Here is a 20,075-nt window from a genome sequence, read left to right as displayed (position 1 = left end):
TCTATTTATTAATCTTTGTTAATGTTAGCTATTAAAAATAGTGATTTATAGTTTGTTCATGTTAGTTCACAGTGCATTAACTAATATTAACAAACAACTTGTAATTTTGAAATTAACATTAAGATTGTACACATTGTTCATTCTCAGTTTATGTTGACTAATATCGACTAATTGTAAAGTGTATTGTAAACCTTATTATATAATTCTATTCAAATTTCAATTACATTCTATATCCTTCACAAAATTATATAGCATTTTTTTTTCAAGAAATATTTGTCAAATGGTATAAACATTTTCTTTTTATATTCCATTGAACATTTGGAATATAGAAAATTATAGTATTTAAGAATATATATCAGAGACATGTGGTGCACAACTTAAGTTAAACTTGAGTTAAATTGTTACTTTTTCCAGTCAGACGCCACAGAAAGATTGCTCAGCTTTAAATGACTATCCATAATAAGACTGAAGGTAAGACATCCCATTAAGAGACTCTTCTGACCCACAGGTAGGTTAAAACATCAGAATTGATGAGGAAAGATATACTACACAACTCTAACACAAGACCTGTTAGAGACAAGAGGAGGGCACAGACAGAAGGAAGGGAGGAATAAAACGAAAGAGGCAAAAATGACTTGGAACTGTGTGGGAAGACATGGGAGGAGCTTGCAAAGTATAAACTTGGATGTTTCCTAGCAGTGGAGAGCCTCAGCACGGTAAACGATGCCAAAAGTAAATGAAGAGGACGAATGCACCGTCGCACTAACAGAACATTTGGCGGATATTCTGTAAAGTTCAGCCTTCTGGAACATCCGCGACACGCCAGCAGCTCAGGAACTGACGCTGGGATCAACTCTTCGGGTGCACTGGAGCTGGACTCGCTGTGGCATGCGTGGATCAAATACTCCTGCATAGTCCAAACACACTCTCTTGTCCGAAAAGAAAGAAAGCGAACTTATTTCGTAAGATGATCTGCTTGTTGTTTTTGCTCCACTGTGCTGCCGGCGTGTTGTCGTCTTCCACCCGTGAGTACATTTATAGCTCTCTCTATCTCTCTCTCTATATATGTGTGTGTTACATGTGTTCTTACGTACCTTCTTCATCGAATGGGGTTTGTTTCGGAACTTGACACGAATTAATATTAGTAAATAGATCAGATATAAAGTTAACACAACTGTTACAATAAAACAAAATCATTTAAGTGAATTTTAAGTATCCAGCATCTGCAGAACACAATATTTTTTTTGTGTGTAGGTCAATAAGTGCCAGGTTATTGTAGTGTAGCCTAATATTAAATGGATTAGTATTTTTTTTTTTTTTGTAATTCAAAACATAAATTTTTATAAGCAAAAATATATTAAAACTAAATTGGCTATTTACATATTGGTTACTCCAGACCTTAATCTGATGAAGTTTTTCCAACAATTTTTTTTTTTATGTCAAAATTATTTAATTAAAACTGAATGCATTTTTTAGCTCAGACATTTGAACATGCTCATCATAGAAAGTTTGTATATATTTTTAATACATTAACGAATCCGGATGCCATTGACCTGTATATAAAGTTTTAAGAAAACACCACTGTATGTTTTATTTACTTACAGAAATTGCCTGTTTTAACTAATTGAACAACTGATGATATCTATATCGGCGCAACATATTGCACTATATTAAAATAGGGGGTGAATGCTAGGGGTTAAAATTTCAAAAGGTCAGAGCATAATTCATTTAACACATGGATGGTCTAGCCCTTATGAACCACAACAAAACCCTGACATCATGTTTCTTAAGCTTATTTTTCGAACGCATATGTGACTAAATGAAAAAGTTCACCTCAAATCAACACTATCACCCGAGACGATGGATTCTGCGTTCGGTGTTGGTGAAATATAGGTGTTTGTGAAAGTTTAATTAGCTTTTAATGAATTGCAGAGAACAATGTAACAGGATCAAAGGGCATAATCTGCGTTGTAAATAACAAAGGGCTAAATTATTAATAGCTGTTGTGAAATAGATTTACAGTGCGAGCGTTTAGCACATTCCCCTTACGTGACATTCGCAGGTGTTGGTGGAGGGGAAGATTGAGACTAATTACATCTAATTAAGTATTGCCTCATTCACACCCTCAGTGCCAGGCAGGGGATTAAGAAAGTGAAGTGCATTACAGCCACTGACAGACTACACTTCGCTCTCCTCTAGTTAACATTAAACGCAAAGCATCAGGGCTGACTTTTTACTGGGCCTCAGTGCAATATAAACAGAGTTAAAAGGAAAAAAACGTGTAGACAGAAGTAACCCTTTAAAAGATCATTGCGGTTTGACAACACGGGCAGGAATTTCCAAAGGGTGGTCCCGCTGTTCACCGTCTCAGCGGTTAGATGTGCATCCAGGCTTTACTGAGTTTCTCTCGGCGGTGCATTCGTGATGACAGGACTAGAGGCTTACCTCATGAGACCTTCTGATCTGAAACCAAATATCTCACTGCTCATTTCCTATTCAGACACCTGTGGTAAATACTTGTAATTGCTCCTGTCATTAAATGGTTTGAAGTAAAATGTTTTTTTTTTTTTTTCCAATCCACTTAAATCAAAACAGCACCTTCTAAAGACTCTTCTAAAGGGCCGTGTCAATGCTATGAGATGAAACAGCCTTTCTGCTCGGTCTGAGTGCGTGTTGAATATATAATCTCTCTTTTAATGTTAGTCTATCTATCCATCTTGATGTAATTACATGTAATCACATGCCAGTTCCTTCATCACCTCCATTACTCAATTGTGCTGCACTGACACATTTTTTGAGGGATTCCATGTTGTCACTTTACAAGGGTGATAATGAACTCAAAAAGGGTTTTCAAAATTATAATTGTATGCGAGTACCAGTTACACTAGTTATCTAGGATGTGATCAGCAGAGTGGTAAATGTAAAACCCAAAAAAATCTTTAAAATTTGACCCTGAAAAAACTAAATTGTTTACACTTTGCTAGTTTCATATATTTTTTTTCTCCAATATTCAATATTTCATGTGCATATATTTATTTAATGTTTATTTATTTTATGCGCAGTCTATGAAAATAATTGTATAATATTTTTTAATGAACGCTGAACCTTATGTGTAACGAAATTATATTTTTCTCACATAACAAAATCTCAAGCCAGTATTTAATATGCATATATTTATTTTGTTTATTTATTTGTTTCATTTGCAATCTGTGGTCAAATACTTTTTTAATGAACAGTAAAACGTGTGTATTTAAATGCTGTCCCTGGCAAGCAATATTGTTTATACTTTGCTAGTCTCATATAGTTTTTCCTCACATAATAAAACAAACTAAAAACCAATATTTCATCTGCATATGTTTATTTATTTTATGTGCATTTCATGGTAAAATAATTGTGCGTAAAATTATGTAATGTTCACTTTTTTTTTTTTTAATGAACACTAAAGCATAGGTCTATTTAAAGGCCTTGACAAACTATATTTTTCACATTTTCTCTCACAAAATAATGTCAAACCAGTATTTACAGTTTTTCTCAATTGCTTAAACACATTTCTTAAAATTATGCCTCTTATTTGCGAAACTCTAAACACAAATCCACAACTCCTAACTCATTTCCCCAAACTTCCTATATTGAGGTCAAAATGAAGCTCTCCACTCAAAACAATTCAATCTTGCTGAAAAACCAAACTTTGCTTTCAGACATGACACACAAATCCTCAAAAACAAACACACTACAACACAGTTTTACACACTGATGAGATAAATTCAAAACAATACTACAAAAACAATACAAATAAAAAACTTTTCACATGATGAACACAACAAATCTATTCCTTTGCAAGTGTTTTATTCCTTAATTTAATGTACTGTAGAGTACAGTACAAAACAGCAAAAAAACAACAAAATAATTATTCTGCCCAGCATCCTGTCTTTGGTCTGGGACAGGCCAAAGAACCTCTTCAGCATCACAGGCTAAATTAGCCCTGGCCAGGCAGCAGGGGTAAAATCCTCTTGCATGCCTGATCCAACCCTGGCACTCATCAACTAAAATATATGAGACTGCTTGTCTTCTTGCCCTTGCTCTTCCTCTGTCTCTTCCATGTTGTTGTCATCATCGTCCTCCTTCTCCTCCTCCTCTTCCTCTTTCACCTCCTACTCTTCCTCTTCAAAATTACACATTACTGTATGTGGGATATTGATTGAAAAAGACTGGATAGGATTCACAGTTACACTTGTACTAGTGGTCTGACAAAAAAAAAAAAAAAAAAAATAAAAGCACACATCGTCATTGTGAAACAGAAAAAAAAAAGAAATATGGGCACAAAGGTGAAAATAAAAATAAGAAAGTCCACTGTCAGAATTTGTAACTCCTGTGTTGTCCTCTGTCTATATGCTTTCCAATGGAAGGTTCATGAGATGTACCTTTGATCTATTTCAGAGAACTGCTTTATCATTGGTTGATCTATATTATCTTCATTAGTGAAAGTCAAGATTCACTTGAATAATTCATGGCAAATTTACAAAAAGTCTAATAGAAATGTGTAGAATATATGATTGACAGTTTAGGACAACTAGATCAAAAATTTTGCAGGTGATTTATACGATGAGCTAATGACTTGATGTTTTGAGGGGTAAGACTTGCACAGAGAACTACAGTATATAATACATTTTGAGCAACATGACAATAGCAACTGATAATGTAGGAAACTGCAGACAAATGTATATTTCATTTCTGATCTGAGAAATGCACCAAAGTGACTGAGAAAAACTTTTATCCTTTTATCTCCATCGAAGGTTCTGATTGGTGTGTGCTAAATTTTGACTCCTAGTGTTTCCAGTTGGGTAATTGTGTGCTAATTGAGCTCAAACTTCGCAGACTTGAGTGAACAATATTGAATGCTTGTGCTTTCTAAATGACCTCATGGTGTAAGCACTGAGAAATGTAGGGATTTGTGTGTAGAGTTTTGAAGTAACAGTTCACCAAATATAACTCATGTGTCAAAGCAGGGAATAGTGTTTATAGTTTAGAGAAATGGGTGTGCTTTTTCAAAAATGGCGTTATAGTTTTGAAATTTTAGTTCAAAAGACTGGTTATAGTGTTTTAGCAATTGAGAAAAACTGTAATGTGCATATATTTAATTAGTTCATTTATTATTATTTATTTGTGCATTGAATGGCAAAATATATTTTAACGAACACCTAACCATAGGTGTATTTAAACGCTGACCTGGCAAACAATGTTTTTCACACTTTTTTTTCCACAAAGTAATCTCAAACCATTATTTCAGGCGCATATATTATTTAATGTTCATTTATTATATTATTTTGTGCAGTAAATGGTAAAATATTTTTTTAATGAACAATCAAATAGGTGTATTTAAAGGCTGACCTGACAATCAGTATTTTTCACACCTTTTCTCACAAAATAATCTCAAACCAATATCTCTTGTCCATATATTTAGTTAATGTTCACTTATTATTATTTGCTTTTGCATTTAATGGTAAAATATTTTTTTAATGAACACTAAACCATAGGTCTATTTAAATGATGACTGTGGCAATCAGTACTTTTCACACTTTTTTTTTTTACAAAGTAATCTCAAACCAATATTTCATGTGCATATATTTATTTAATATTATTTTTTGTGCATTTAATCATAAAATATTTTTTAATGAACACTAAGCCATAGGTGTATTTAAATGCTGACCGAGGCAATCAGTATTTTTCACACTTTTTTCCACAAAGTAATCTCAAACCAATATTTAATCTGCATATATTTAATGTTCACTTATTATTTTTTGTGCATTTAATTGTTACATATTTTTTTTTAATGAACACTAAACTATAGGTGTATTTAAACGCTGACCCTGGCAGTCAGTATTTTTCACATTATTTCTCAGACAATAATCTCAAACCAATATTTCATGTGCATATATTTATTTAATGTTCACTGATTATTATTTTTTGTGCATTTAATGGAAACATATTTTTTAATGAACGCTAAACCACAGGTGTATTTAAGCGCTGACACATTTTCTCACAAAATAATCTCCGACCAGTATTTCACGTGCATATATTTATTTAATGTTCACTTATTACTATTCTTTGTGCCTTTAATGCTAAAATATTTTAATGAACACTAAACCATAGGTTTATTAAATGCTGACCATGGCAATCAGTACTTTTCACACTTTTTCTCACAAAATAATCTCTAACCAATATTTCACATGCGTATATTTATTAAATGTTCATTTACTATTATAATTTTCTTGTGCATTTAATTGTAAAATCATTTTGAATTAACACTAAACCATAGGTGTATTTAAACTCATCACTTTTTTTCACTATTTTTCTCACAAAATGATCTCATGTGCGCATATTTATTTAATGTCCACTTATTATTGTTTTAGTGCATTTAATGGTATTTTTTAAATGAACACTAAGCCATATGTGTCTTTAAATGCTGACTGTGGCAATCAGTATTTTTCACACTTTTTCTCACAAAATAATCTCAAACTAATCTTTCATGTGCATATATTTATTTAATATTCACTCATTATTTTTTGTGCATTTAATGTTACATTTTTTAAAGAACACTTAACCACAGGGGTATTTAAACGCTGACCCTGATGATTAGTATTTCTTTTTAAATCTCAGTATACTCATTTAATATTCATTTATTTTCTACGCATTAATTGATTTAGTAAATAGCCATCTCATAAGGGGGATAATGTACAGTCAATGACAGTACAGACAGACCATCTAACTTTACATGTTCCCTTTCATAGTAAACGGATATCATCTCCTTTTGTGATCATCTTGCGTATCCCACATTGCTCTGATTTAGCCTGTCACTATCAACTTTTTTGATGTGTTAGTCATGAGGTCGGTCTGTCTCCTCCTTTAACGTCACATCATGTGAGCTCACCCGTAACCAGACAGGCCGTAATAACCGTGCTGCCTCTTTCCAGCTCTAACCTGCTATATCTCGCCCTCCCTCAGAGGTGGCTACAATCTACCCTCAAGACCCGGCCCTTCCCATCGGCTCCAGCCTGACAGCCACATGCTCAGTGAATCCAGACCACGGCGTTCACGCGGGCTCGCTCTACTGGACGCTGAACGGCAAGCGCCTTCCCAGCAGCACCTACAGCGTCCTGAGCCCCACCGTGCTCAGCGTCACCCTCCCGCGGCTCTCGGGGTCCCGCCAGCGCTCCGGAGACAACCTCGTGTGCCATAACAGCGGAGGTCACGTGCTGGCCGGCTCCTGCATCTATGTTGGCAGTGAGTTCCGTCTACCATATTGTTCGTATTTACTCTAGGCTCCTGTACAGCTACCAAGTGTGTTTAATTGGCGAGCGTGCACGCAGTCCAACTTAAATACAATTAAATGGATTTTGTGGGTAAGCCTGGAGCCTTGGGGAATATGGGTCAGATGTGGAAGTATTAGACAGCCTTTATGATTTGACCCCCTGCCACTGAGCCGCAGTTGTTGCAGTATTTAATGTTTTCTGCCTGTCCGCCAATGAACTTGAGAGTTGTTTAAGCCCCTTAAGATAGCTATCTGTTCCACTGTTATGCTTTTAGCACCTGTGTGGTCCATTATAGGCGCTTTCCTCGACAGAACAAATGTACCGCATTTGTCAAGTTACATGGAATGGTGGCAGTATGGAAAATTACAAACACAGACACACACACACACACACACACACACACACAAGAGCGAGACAAAGTCAAGGAAGCGAGTGTCTGGTCATTTGGAAAAAAGATTGAAAGCCAGAAATGGTGAGACGTGGTTACGATAAGTGTGTGTGTGAAGTGCTACAGTATGTTGACTCAAGCTCTCAATGTCTCTGAGGTCTCCTCTGTAAGGTTTGGTTCATATAATCACAGTCTTACACTTAGACGCAGTGTCTTTTGTTCTCAGCTGAATGGAATCTTGGCCCCATTCCTGAACTTAAATGAGGATGACAGCTGAAGACACTCATCCATTATTGAAAATATTTAAAGTCAACACAAAGTCAAAATTGACCCTATTTACTTTGTTAATACACGGCCCTCGTCTTATTGTGAACGATTCATCTGGGCGCATTATTACAGAAAAGCCAGTATTCATAATCTTTCATCAAAACTTTATCAGTTTCTTTTCTTTTGAAATTGCTTTTATTTTTTAAGAGACTTTTTAAATCTCTTATAATCACCCAGGCTTAATTTATTTGAACAAAAGTACAGCGAAACAGTAAATTAAAAAGTTTATTTTGATATACTTTAAAATATTTTTATAAAGTTATATAACATTTTAAAAATTCAGTATCAAATTATCCTCGAGAAATCATTCATTTCAAAATGTTAATTTAATTCTCAAGAAACATTTTATATTTTATATATTTTCGCAGTTGTGCTTCTGATACATTTTACATTATTTTTGATGAATAGGATGTTCAAAAAAAGTTTTATTTTAAATATTTTTTTTACATTAAATAAAATAGAAATTTTAAGTCTATTAATTATGCCTCGTTTCCACTGAGCGGTACGGTACGGTACGGAACGGAACGGTACGCATTTATTTGCGTTTCCACTATCAAAAGTTGTGAATGGTACCAAAATGCCGAACTGTACCGTACCACTTTTTGGGTACCCTTCCGTTGTGGTACCTAGCACAGTGGAACGGTACTAAAGGGTGGAGCTAGACTCACTGCAGAGCGTTGATTGGTTGACAGAGAATCGTCACTTGCGCGTGCTACAGAACGACAACGCAACACAAGAGGCGCCATTTTTAAAACACACACAACACCTTGCAAAACAATGCCACCGCGAAACATAACTCGCGAATGTCCTCCATTGATGTTTGCGGTCTTAGCTTTCTTCTTTGCGCGAGAATGACGTCAAGCTACTTTCCGGCATACACCACGCCTATCAAGTAAGGGTACTGTCGGCAGTGGAAACGCTAGCCAATTCATGGTTTTCCGACCCGACCCGTACCGTACTGTACCGTACTGTACCGTACCACTCAGTGGAAACGAGGCATTATTCAGTATCTATCTATCTTGTTTTTAAATTACTATAATTAAAAATAGATTGAAATCATAAAATATTTAATAGAAAGAGACACACAACCAATCAAAAGTTTTTGGACAGTAAAAAAAAAAAAAATTTGAAGTCTCTTCTGCTCACCAAGCAAAAGTAGTAATATTGTGAAATATTTTTTCTATTTAAAGTAACTGCTTTCTATTTGAATATATTTTAAAATGTAATTTATTCCTGTGATCAAAGCTAAATTTTCAGCATCATTACTCCAGTCTTCACTGTCAAATGTTCCTGCAGAAATCATTCTAACATGCTGATTTGCTGTTTAAGAAACATTTTGTATAATTATTATTATCAATATTTAAACCAGTTGAGTACATTTTGTTAGGGATTCTTACAAGGATCCAAAGCATTTATCTGAAATAAAAAGCTTTTGTAACACTAATGATACACTTTACCATTTAAGGTTAAAAGTTTGAGAAAGACATCATAGAAATGTATACTTTCATTTAGCAAGGATGCTTTGAATTTATCAAAAGTGATGATAAAGGCATTTATAATGTTGCAAAAGATTTCTATTTCAGATAAATTCTGTTCTTCTGAACTTTCTATTCATCAAAGAGACCTGAAAAAAATTCTACTCAGCCGTTTTCCACATAATTGTTTTTTAACAGCAAATCATAATATTAGAATGATTTGTGAAGGATCAAGTGACTGATGTAATAATGCTAAAAATTCAGCTTTGGAAAATCACAGGAATAAATGATATTTTAAAATACATTCAAATAGAAAACACTTATTTTAAACAGTAAAAATGTTTCAAAATGTTACTGTTTTGCTGTACTTTGAATCAAATAAATGCAGGCTTTTAAAACATAATCTTACTGTCCAAAAACTTTTGGTAGATAAATTTTAGTCTTCATTTCGTATTTATTTTTTATATTTCACACGTTTCACTTAGATATATGTTGCATTACAGCAGTAAAATGGCTTGCGTGTGTTGTTTCTTGTTTGACTTCAAACCAAGCAACTATTTTTGACTAATTTTCGCAGCATTTAGCAGCATTTACAGCATGTTCCTTTAATGAGCTGTTTTGAGAGGCATGAGTCACTTTCCACTAACTCATTTTGACAGCCAAGTGAAAACTCATTGTCTTTGTCTGTTTTTTTTTAGTGCCTCCTGAGAAACCCGTGAATCTTACCTGCTGGTCCAGGAACACGAAAGACCTCACCTGTCGATGGGCCCCTGGGGGCCAGGGGGAAACCTTCATCAAGACAAAATACACACTCAAATATAAGCTCAGGTCAGTGCCAGAGGTCATTCACACTCATGTCAATGCCTCTTCCCAAATTCACGCCTTATCTTGTTTGTATATGTCATGTTCTTACATGCCTATTGACTGGAGGACAGTGGAAGGATGTTCAAAGATGTCTCAAACCAACCTATCTGTGCTAAACCCTTCTGATGGGCAGATGCCATACACTTTTTTTGGTCTATCCTATAAAAAACATACAAACATCATTTTTTTAATGTGTTTTAGTACTGTCTTGTGCATTTTTAAATACATTTTTAGGTTATTTAATTAATAAAACTGGATTTCATGCCTAGTGAGCAGATGGAATGCACATACCCCACAGCAAACCAAAAGGAATAAGCCATAAATAAGGAATCATTCCCACATTTAAGGCAATATCCATTGCCTCTTTTATCAGAAGCCTCTATATAGGAGGCATACAAGCATATTGCGTCCAGTTATTGGTACCTTGCTGTTATTGTCACCCATAGGTGGTACGGACGAGAAAAGGAGTGCGAGGACTACAACACCGGAGAGCCGTACAAATGCTACATCCCCCGCGACCTCGCCCTCTTCACGCCCTATGAGATATGGGTGGAGGCCTCCAACCAACTCGGAACCGCAACGTCTGACGTCATCTACTTGGATATCTTAGACGTGGGTGAGTGTGCTTGACCTTTGACCCCTTTTTAGGCACAAGCCCCAGGTGTTCTCCTCATGGGCTGCACGCAATACAAGAGGACCACGTGCAACGTGAGAGCGCCACTCCTTGTAAAAACTGGGTGGAGGCGTGACGAATTGCAGCGGTCCGTCGGAGCGTCATCAGTATCCCTTTGCCTCATACAGTATCTACCCACCTACTCACACATACCTGCAAAGCCTATCAGCCCCCTCCTTCAAAGACGAGTGGAATTTTTACGAAGTTTTTCGCTAATCCTAGTACCGTGACCTGCCTGGGGCTACTGTTTAGCAATGTGACTGAAATAGGGTGAAGTCTGTTTTGTTGAATCCTTAAGATCTTATGTGCTTTGAGCACAGGCCAGGCTACCACATAATCTCTTCAAACAGACATTTTAGGCAACTAACATCTTAATAAAAATGGAATTAGTATCATTAGGACTTGAGTCGGGGGGCATTTTGTTTTGGCAATACATCAGAAAGCATTTGAAATTAAATTAAAATAGCCTGCACGCACACTAAATCCCCCCATCGTCAAAAAGGAGATGAGAAAGGTTATAAACTTTCACATCCTGCGAGTGTAAATCAATGTTACTGCACCTGAAGGGGGAGGCAGGGTGATTTTTGAATGGAAAATGCATAAGAGGAAGGTGGGTGCTCCTCGAAACATGCCATAGTTATGACACAGCCACCACACCTAGTGCCTCCACCTCCTTAGCAACAGAGACAATGCTCATCTGTGTTACCAGTTAATTAAACAACAGCGTTGAGATCCAAGCAAACTGCAGTTTCTTGGAATTCAGAGCACTATCAATGCTGTTTCATTTTATAGCAGCCTGAACGAAATGCAAGCAAAGCGGAAAAAGACAGAACAATTAGTCGACGAGAATCAGCGTATGCTTTATCTTAGTTGGATCACAAGATCAAAAGTCTCTAGTCTCGGCTTGCAGACCGCCCAAAGTCCGTTCACTGATCGGCTGATACACATCGCACACAAAATGGCAAGAGCCAGCTGAGGTTGCCAGTTCCAACGTGATTACTTTTACAAAACTTACAGAAGAACCGACTTGATACAGTGACCTTTTTTGTGATGTAATCACAAGATGAAATTTGTAAGGTTAGTGGCATCAGATATTTGAAGCTGGATATTCACAAGACTATACTGAAGTAGTCAGTAGTTTTGGACAGATAGAAGTCTTAATCTTAATATCTGTTCTGTTTTCTGTGATTTTTTTTTGTGGAGATTATTTGAACACTACAAAAGAATTTCACTAATAGATGAATGGATGAAAGGGCGATCCTATCCACCTTATTCTTCAATTCTTCAATCACACACAATTTTGCTGAGTTTATGAATGCAATAACCAATCAGAGGAGTTCAGATGATTCATCACTGAAATGCAGAACTTTTGGCCTGTATGCAGTGTTGCAGTGAACCCTGCCGAAAAACATGTATTTTACCCCCCTCGAAATACGATTGGGTGAGTTTTGGGCTAGTTTTGAGCAGCAATTGAGCGGGTTTTGTTCTGAAAACCTGGTAACTCTGCCTGCAACTTGATTATTAATAGTGTGTTGTTACCTGAATGATCCACAGCTGTATTTTTAGTGATAGCTGTTCATGAGTCCTTTGTTTGTCCTAAACAGTTAAACTGCCCGCTGTTCTTCAGAAAAATTCTTCAGGTCCCACAAATTCTTTGGTTTTTCCACATTTTTGTGTATTTGAACCCTTTCCAACAATGACTGTATGATTTTAAGATCCATCTTTTCACACAGGACAACTGAGGGACTCATATGCAACTATTACAGAAGGTTCAAACGCTCACTGATGCTTGAGAAGGAAAAACAATGCATTAAGAGCCGGGGGTGAAAACATTTGAATTTGAAGATCAGGGTAAATTTAACTTATTTTGTCTTCAGGGGAACATGTTAGTGTTTTCTGTAGCTTCTGAAGGGCAGCACTAAATGGAAAACAATATGATAATTAGGCAAAATAAGAAAAATGTACTCATCTTCATTCTGTTCAAAAGTTTTAACCCCCTGGCTCTTAATGCATTGTTTTTTTCCTTTTGGAGCATCAGTGAGCTTTTGAACCTTCTGTAACAGTTGCATGTGAATCCCTCAGTTGTCCTCAGTGTGAAAAGGTGGATCTCAAAAATCATACAGTCATTGTTGGAATAGGGTTTAAATACACAAAAATGCTGAAAAAAAAAAAACTATAAATCCGTGGGACCTGAAGGACTTTTTTGAAGAATAGTGGACAGTGATGAACAACTATCACCAAACAAAAAAACGGCTGTGGATCATTTAGGTAACAACACAGTATTAAGAATCAAGGGGATGTAAACTTTTGAACAGGGTCATTTTTCAACTATTATTTTCTCTTGTGGACTATATGTAAATGTTTTTTGTGTGAGGTCAGTACAAAATAAAAAAATATGCATTTTGTATGATCCCTCTTATTTTGGTCAAATAATTAACATTTTGCAGATTCTGTAATGTAAACTTTTGACTTTAGCTGATAATAGAGCAATAGATAGATAAAATGCCACCTATAGAAATATGTATTAAGTTTATATATTTTATTATATTTAATGCATCAACATTTATGGACCAGTTGAAGAAAATGTTTTTTCTAACTCATTTTCCCCGTCATTCCAATTCAAATTCCATTTTAAGATTTCAAGAATAAGTTACAATGAGCTCTTCTGTTGCAGCGTCTCCAATCTTATCACATGTTGTTTGTGTCGTTTCTCAGTGACGACAGACCCACCGACTGACGTGACCGTGAGCCGAGTAGGCGACCTGGAGGACCAGCTGACCGTGCGCTGGGGGACACCGCCTGCACTAAAAGACTTTCTATTTCAGGCCAAATACCAGATCAGATACAGACTGGAAGAAAGCAGTGACTGGAAGGTACAGTAGCGCCCTCGATCAGTGAGCACACGTCATCACTTTATAATGCCCATTATCATGATTACTATCATCTTGCCACTTGTTTTTGTAATGCAAACTGCGTATGCCTGCGAGTTAGTGTCAGCGTCTCCATTTTAAAGCATTTGCAGAGTGGCGCAATGATTAATTAGAGCGGTCCAAAAGATAACAGCAGTTTCAGTAGAATTTGGGGTGTTTGTATTACTTGTCCGAAACGTCATTTCCAGCTGTAGCAGAACAGCACATGGTTTCCAGTCCTCTGGCCACGGAAGAGTCCAGCTAAACTTTAGGGCTTCAAATAAACTTAAGCTTTCGCTCTGTCCCCATTTCGCTCATATGGATCCAATCAGTTGGCAGGTTTCCTTCTGAAGCTGGGCAGAGTTGGGTTACATCATTTTTTTTTTCCTCCGTTACCCATCATTGTCCTGTCAGATGCGCAGTCCTACATAGTTAACAAAGTCAAAATATGACAGTGACCATCAAAAGCACTTCGCTGAAGACGATCTATTGTTTTCAGAGCGCGTTTAGAAAGTGGTTTTATCGCCCGGGCCGCTCTCAACCCCACAGATTGCTTACATAGCCTGTGCGAAGGGAAATAATTACCCAGCATGCCTGTTACACGGCAACCTGATGATGTTAACATTCTGCCACTCATCACGTTCCAATAGTAATGATGGTCCTCGGATTACGGAGCCATGCATATTAACCGTGTTTGTAGTTTTTGAAACGTGAGTCTGGAAATGGAGCGCGGAAAGGGACTGATTCAGGGGTACCGGGATTGTAAATAATTACAGGGGGCCCAGGCCGTTTCGACATTCCTGCACTCGAATCCTATATACCTCTGCTTTAACACACAGGAAGGCTGGCATGGCCCTGTCTACATGTCGTTGATGCTGTCTGCAGCAGTGCAATTACTCAATCTGTAATAAGCAATAGATAACAGATTTCCTCTGAGGCTAGTGTCGGTGCTCGATGCGTATATGTAGAGCCAGAAGGCAGGCCAATTATTTACGTGTGTGTCCCTGTCATTTACCTCCCGTCTTTGTTTCTGATATATGTTGGTATATCCCCTAGGAGCACAAAAGGGGGAAATTTCTTTGTTCTACCTCTTTGTACAAGAGCTTGTGTGAACTTGCTTAAGGATTTTGAAAGTGAATGGCTTTTTTCCCCTTCTTATAGAGAACATTAAATATGCCCGTTAGGGTAACGGTGTGTGTGTGGTATGTGGCCGCTGAAGGTGTTTGATGTAACAGACTGTTTTGGGTGTCTTTCTCTGCAGGTGGTGGATGATGTTGGGAACCAGACTTCCTGCAGGCTGGCAGGGTTGCGGCCAGGGACAGTGTATTTTGTGCAGGTGCGCTGTAATCCGGTAGGGATCCTGGGATCTAGGAAAGCAGGCATTTGGAGTGACTGGAGTCACCCAACTGCAGCCTCGACACCACATAGTGGTAAGGAAATATAATTTACGTGATCCGTGCCAAAAGAAGGTACTTAGCGGAAAGTATTTTATGGAAGTTTACCATGCTAATAGCATGGTGTTTTTTTTAAAGTACCTTGTAAATACCATGGTAATTATCAAAGTGAAGTGATATCGCTTGTAAGGTTGCATAACTTATATTTGGATTTAGAGAATACCATTTGAGAATTTTGAACTAAAACTTACTTTTTTGACTTTATTGATTGATTACAAAACAGATTTAGATTGGATAATCCATGTTCAAAGCCATTTGTAAAATGCAGAAAAATATAAATACACACAAATGATAACATTCTGTTAATGTGCTATTTGCATATTTGGCAGCCACAAAAAAACTCTACAGTTAAGTTAATGAACTATATTGCTTAGTGAAAGTCGTTATTTTGATTATTATTAAAACTTTAACCACTCTGCAGTTCAAAAGATTGGGATCAGTAAGACTTGCAATGCTTTATAAAGAAGTCTCTTATGCTCATCAAGGCTGTATTTATTTGATCAAAAATACAGAAAAAAACTGTAATGTTGCGAAATGTTACTACAATATAAAATAATGTTTTTCATTTTAATATACTTTAAAATATTATTTATTCTGAATAAATTTTCATCAGCCATTACTCCAGTCTTAAGTGTCACATGATCTTTCAGAAATCATTCTAATATGCTGATTTTTTTTGTAGAATTGTTGAAATGCTGGCAAATATTTTTTTTGGGAACCTGTGATACTTTTTTTCAGAATTCTTTGATGAATAAAAAGAAAAAACTGCAATTATTTAAAAAAGAAACTTTTCTAACAATATCAGTCTATCACTTTTTATCAATTTAACACATTCTTGCTGAATAAAAATTTGTCCTGGGTCTCTTCTGTGTATTCGCACAATCCATTGCACTGCTTGCGAGTGTAGGCTAATTGCTGACTAGCGGTGGTGGCAGAGTGATCTGAAACGTTTAACATGAACGCGCTTGATGTCACATCTGCAGACAGCACGCGAAAAATCCAACCCGACAGAAAATAGGAAAAATAGGATACAGGCTTATAGGTGCACCCACTGTGAGCTGACAAGGTGTCAGTATGCTCATCAGGAGATGTTTGAGTCATAAATGGTCAAATAAAAAGGCTATTGTTACGTTTATTTTGGGGGGAAAGTTGCATATAGCCCCTTTAATAATATGTCTGGAGTAATGATGCTGAAAATTCAGCTTTGATCACAAGAATAAATGTATATTAAATAGAAATAATTTATTTTATAATATTTATCCTAATATTTAACAATATTAATTTCTGTATTTTTGATTATATAAATGCAGCATTGCAACATTTTTAAAAACAAAAAGCTTACTGATCCCAAACATTAGTGAGGAAACATACTTTTAAAGCATTAACATTAATAAAATCACAAGCTGTATCTGTTAATATTATTTAATGGACATAACATGAAATAACAATGAACAGTTAGATTTGTATTAACTAAAGTTAACATTGCTCATGTTAGTTAAACAACTAAAGTTAACAAATAGGACCTTATTAAAGTGTTAGCAGCTAATTCTATAGATGTAATAAGCCTATGGATAAAGGAAATCAGTGTTAATATATTCTAAATGAGCCATTATCACTGTTACTGCTGCTCCCAAAAATCTATTAAATAAAATCAATACAATGTTTCAACCCCAAGGTTTTTGTTTCCAGATGTGCACATATTATATTTTCTTCGAAAGCAAAAAAAGTGCTTTTCCACTATTACATTAGATTTTAATATCCATTCATGCAGGTCTTGAATGTATAATTATTTTAAACTCAGTCACATTTAGGCGCATATGCCTCATGTGGGAAACATGAGTTTGATTCCATCCTGCATTATATACAAATCCCTCTCCCAATTATTTCCGGTCTTATTTAATGTTTCCCTTATTAAAAATGACTGAAAGCCCAAAAGCAACAAAGAAAATAAATAAGCATAACCAGCGGGCACTAGTTAAATGGTAGCAGCGATATTCGGATTGAGACGTGGCTGACGCTGCCCTTCATCATATTTTCACATTTTGAATGTGTTGTGCAGTCCATCCTATAATCAGATACATATTTCCAAGACGATGCTCAGTCCAACAGACACCAGCTAGCAGATGCAACGCATTACTTTAGTCATACATCTCCCCATTTTGTGGCTTGCCAGAGAGCCACGGGGGAGTGTTGGATATATTTTTTTTAGAGGATTGTTTCTGAAGATTAACAGATTAACTCCTCTGCACATTAACTCTTCTGGAGCGGCCCACATCTGGAGCTCAGAAACCTGCTGTTTATTTAAAATGGAAAAGGATTTATTTTTATCCCAACTTGTGTTTGCTTGGCTGTGTAAACTGCGGCCTGTATCTGTGATAAGCTCGATACGATACTGCGTGTACGATAGGCGCTCGTCTCCCCGGACGGACACGTGTTGATTTTTGTCTTTCGTCCCGCAGAGCGGCTGCTGACAGGGTCATGCGACTCGAAGGTGGGGCAGCAGAACTCCACGTTGCGGCGGGATTTGAAGCAGTTCTTTGGCTGGGTGCGCAAACACGCCTACGGCTGCAGCGGTATGAGTATCAAACTTTACGATCAGTGGCGGGTCTGGCTGCAGAAATCTCACAAAACCCGCAACCAGGTAGGTAAGGAGCTTTTTATTCGCATTCTACTTGTTTTTGAACCCAAACCCCATTAATCACCGTTTAGGTGTCTGGTTTTCCTCAGCGTTAGTTTCTTCAACTGTTATGCCAGGAATATTTGCTCTCATAACACTGTGAGAGTCGATCCAAGCCTGTGAGTTATTGGAGTTGCCCGAGTTAATTGAATTAAAGTGCTTCTGGTGTTATTGTACCGAGTTTCCTGTGTTTTGCTCGGTGACCACAGAAGTAAATAACACGAGGCGACTCATATGATTTCAGGTAACTTTTCATAAACCGTTGTAGTAAACCGGACTGTTTAAATAAACTCGAGTAATGAAGTTCTGCACGCTGAGTATCTTTCAACATGTGTGTTCGGTTCCGAGTTCTCATCTGTCAGATTCCACAGTAATCTTGTTTTGGAAATGACAGGGATTGTCCTTCACCCGACTTCTTTCATGTGTCTCTAGTGTGTTGTGGTCTGCGTTATATATATATATATATAAAAATATAAACATGACATCTGGAAAGATCTGACTTCATATTGGATTATCCGCCACCACGTCATGACAAGACCAACAAGAGATAAACCCGTCGCAATTACGCTTAGAATATCCAAATCTCTAAACCGCAAGACTTTTTAACTCAAATTTTTTGCCATCGCTATCCGTGCCGAAACCATGGATTGTTTTTGAATGGCTATTTGAAGCCTTTCATGTTCTGTGGGCGTTTATCTGATTACTGTAATATTGTCTGCTTTCAGGTTCTTCAAGGAGATAAATCATAGCACGTCGCTCCTGGCAGGCAGAACATTTAACAACAACAGCACACTGTGGAAGAATTCACATTTTCCAGACTGCTGCTTGGCTCAGTGCAAGGACGTTAAAGTACAGCTGGACTCAAAACGGGATGTTCAAACAACAAATGGTGACGGGCATTTGGTCCCTCGGACACATTATATTGTGCAGTTGCTCGCAAATGCCTTAGTATACAGAAAAACAAACTCTTTTTGATAATAGCCACGGAGATCACGTGGACTATATCGTCACAACTCGCTATTTGCGGAGACAAGTTCTTGATCGTGTCGGGGAGCAATTAATTAAAGGTCATAATTTGCACATTTACTGATGACTATGCACGAGCCATGCTTAGCCGGCGTGACACATGGTCTATATATGGACCCGTGACGTTTTCAGATCTTGCTAACCTTAGCCGAGGTGAACAAATGGAAACGTTTTTTCAGCCAGCGTTTTGTGTAAGACAACTGGAAGAATATTAAGACCATCCAGTTTTACCAAAGGTACCTTTCATGAATGTTTGAGTGACTAAACTACAGCAGTTTATTATAAAAAAAATCTGACAGGTATACCTCACAGAACATCTTGCCACTTTTTAGTCTCCTGTTTCTTTAAGTAACCGGTACATGCCTTATAAAAAGTTGCATTGCAATGCAATGCTGAACATATCACTACATAAGCCTCTCACTTAAGTAAAGGAGGACATACAAACATATTCAGGATCGACACTACAACAACGTTAACATGTTGGAACCCCAGAGTGGACTCAAAAAGGCCATTTAATGAACGGAGAGGAAGATTTGGCCAACTAATGATGTTTCTCGTGTTTATATGTGTGTTGCGGTTACAAAAGTGTAACTGTGTTTGTAGCATTGAACTGTTTGAAAATAATTTTATGTATTATGAGACATTTTACTGCTTTTATTTTTGTACTGAATTGTATCCGCATATTTAAATTTAAAGTTATGTTTTGACTCTTAAGTTATGTGTAGGTAGATTATATTATTATTGACTGAATTGTTAAACCCTAATAATGTTTATAAAATCCTTCTTTAAGATAAAATGTATGAACTTAGTCCTTTTTGCTCCTATAAAATGTGTTTTTTTCTTATATTATCAAGTTTTTACTTGTACACTACCAGTCAAAAGTTTTTGAACAGTAAGATTTGTAATGTTTTTTTAAAGAAGTCTCTTCTGCTCACCAAGCCTGTATTTATCTGATCCAAATTACAGCAAAAA

General features: G+C 36.7%; 1 protein-coding gene across 2 annotated transcripts; it reads left to right on the top strand.

Moving 5' to 3' along the window:
- The first annotated feature begins 514 nt into the window (after positions 1–514).
- crlf1a (cytokine receptor-like factor 1a) lies at positions 515–20,029 on the top strand. 2 transcript variants are annotated; one of them, XM_073849242.1, is made up of 8 exons: positions 515–1,025; positions 7,003–7,281; positions 10,199–10,328; positions 10,811–10,980; positions 13,753–13,910; positions 15,208–15,376; positions 17,860–18,045; positions 18,803–20,029. In XM_073849242.1, exons 1-8 carry the CDS (start codon positions 968–970, stop codon positions 18,817–18,819), a joined length of 1,167 nt encoding a protein of 388 aa, XP_073705343.1. In that variant the 5' UTR covers positions 515–967; the 3' UTR covers positions 18,820–20,029. The 2 variants fall into 2 exon arrangements, with proteins under 2 accessions (XP_073705343.1, XP_073705342.1); XM_073849241.1 differs by having other exon boundaries at positions 17,860–18,041; positions 18,803–20,028.
- Positions 20,030–20,075: the final 46 nt, after the last annotated feature.

Source organism: Garra rufa, chromosome 10 (genome assembly GCF_049309525.1).
Source record: "Garra rufa chromosome 10, GarRuf1.0, whole genome shotgun sequence".
In the NCBI taxonomy this organism is placed as follows: Eukaryota; Metazoa; Chordata; class Actinopteri; order Cypriniformes; family Cyprinidae; genus Garra; species Garra rufa.
The sequence above is the reverse complement of the archived record's forward strand: the minus strand, read 5'-3'. Positions and strand labels throughout refer to the sequence as shown.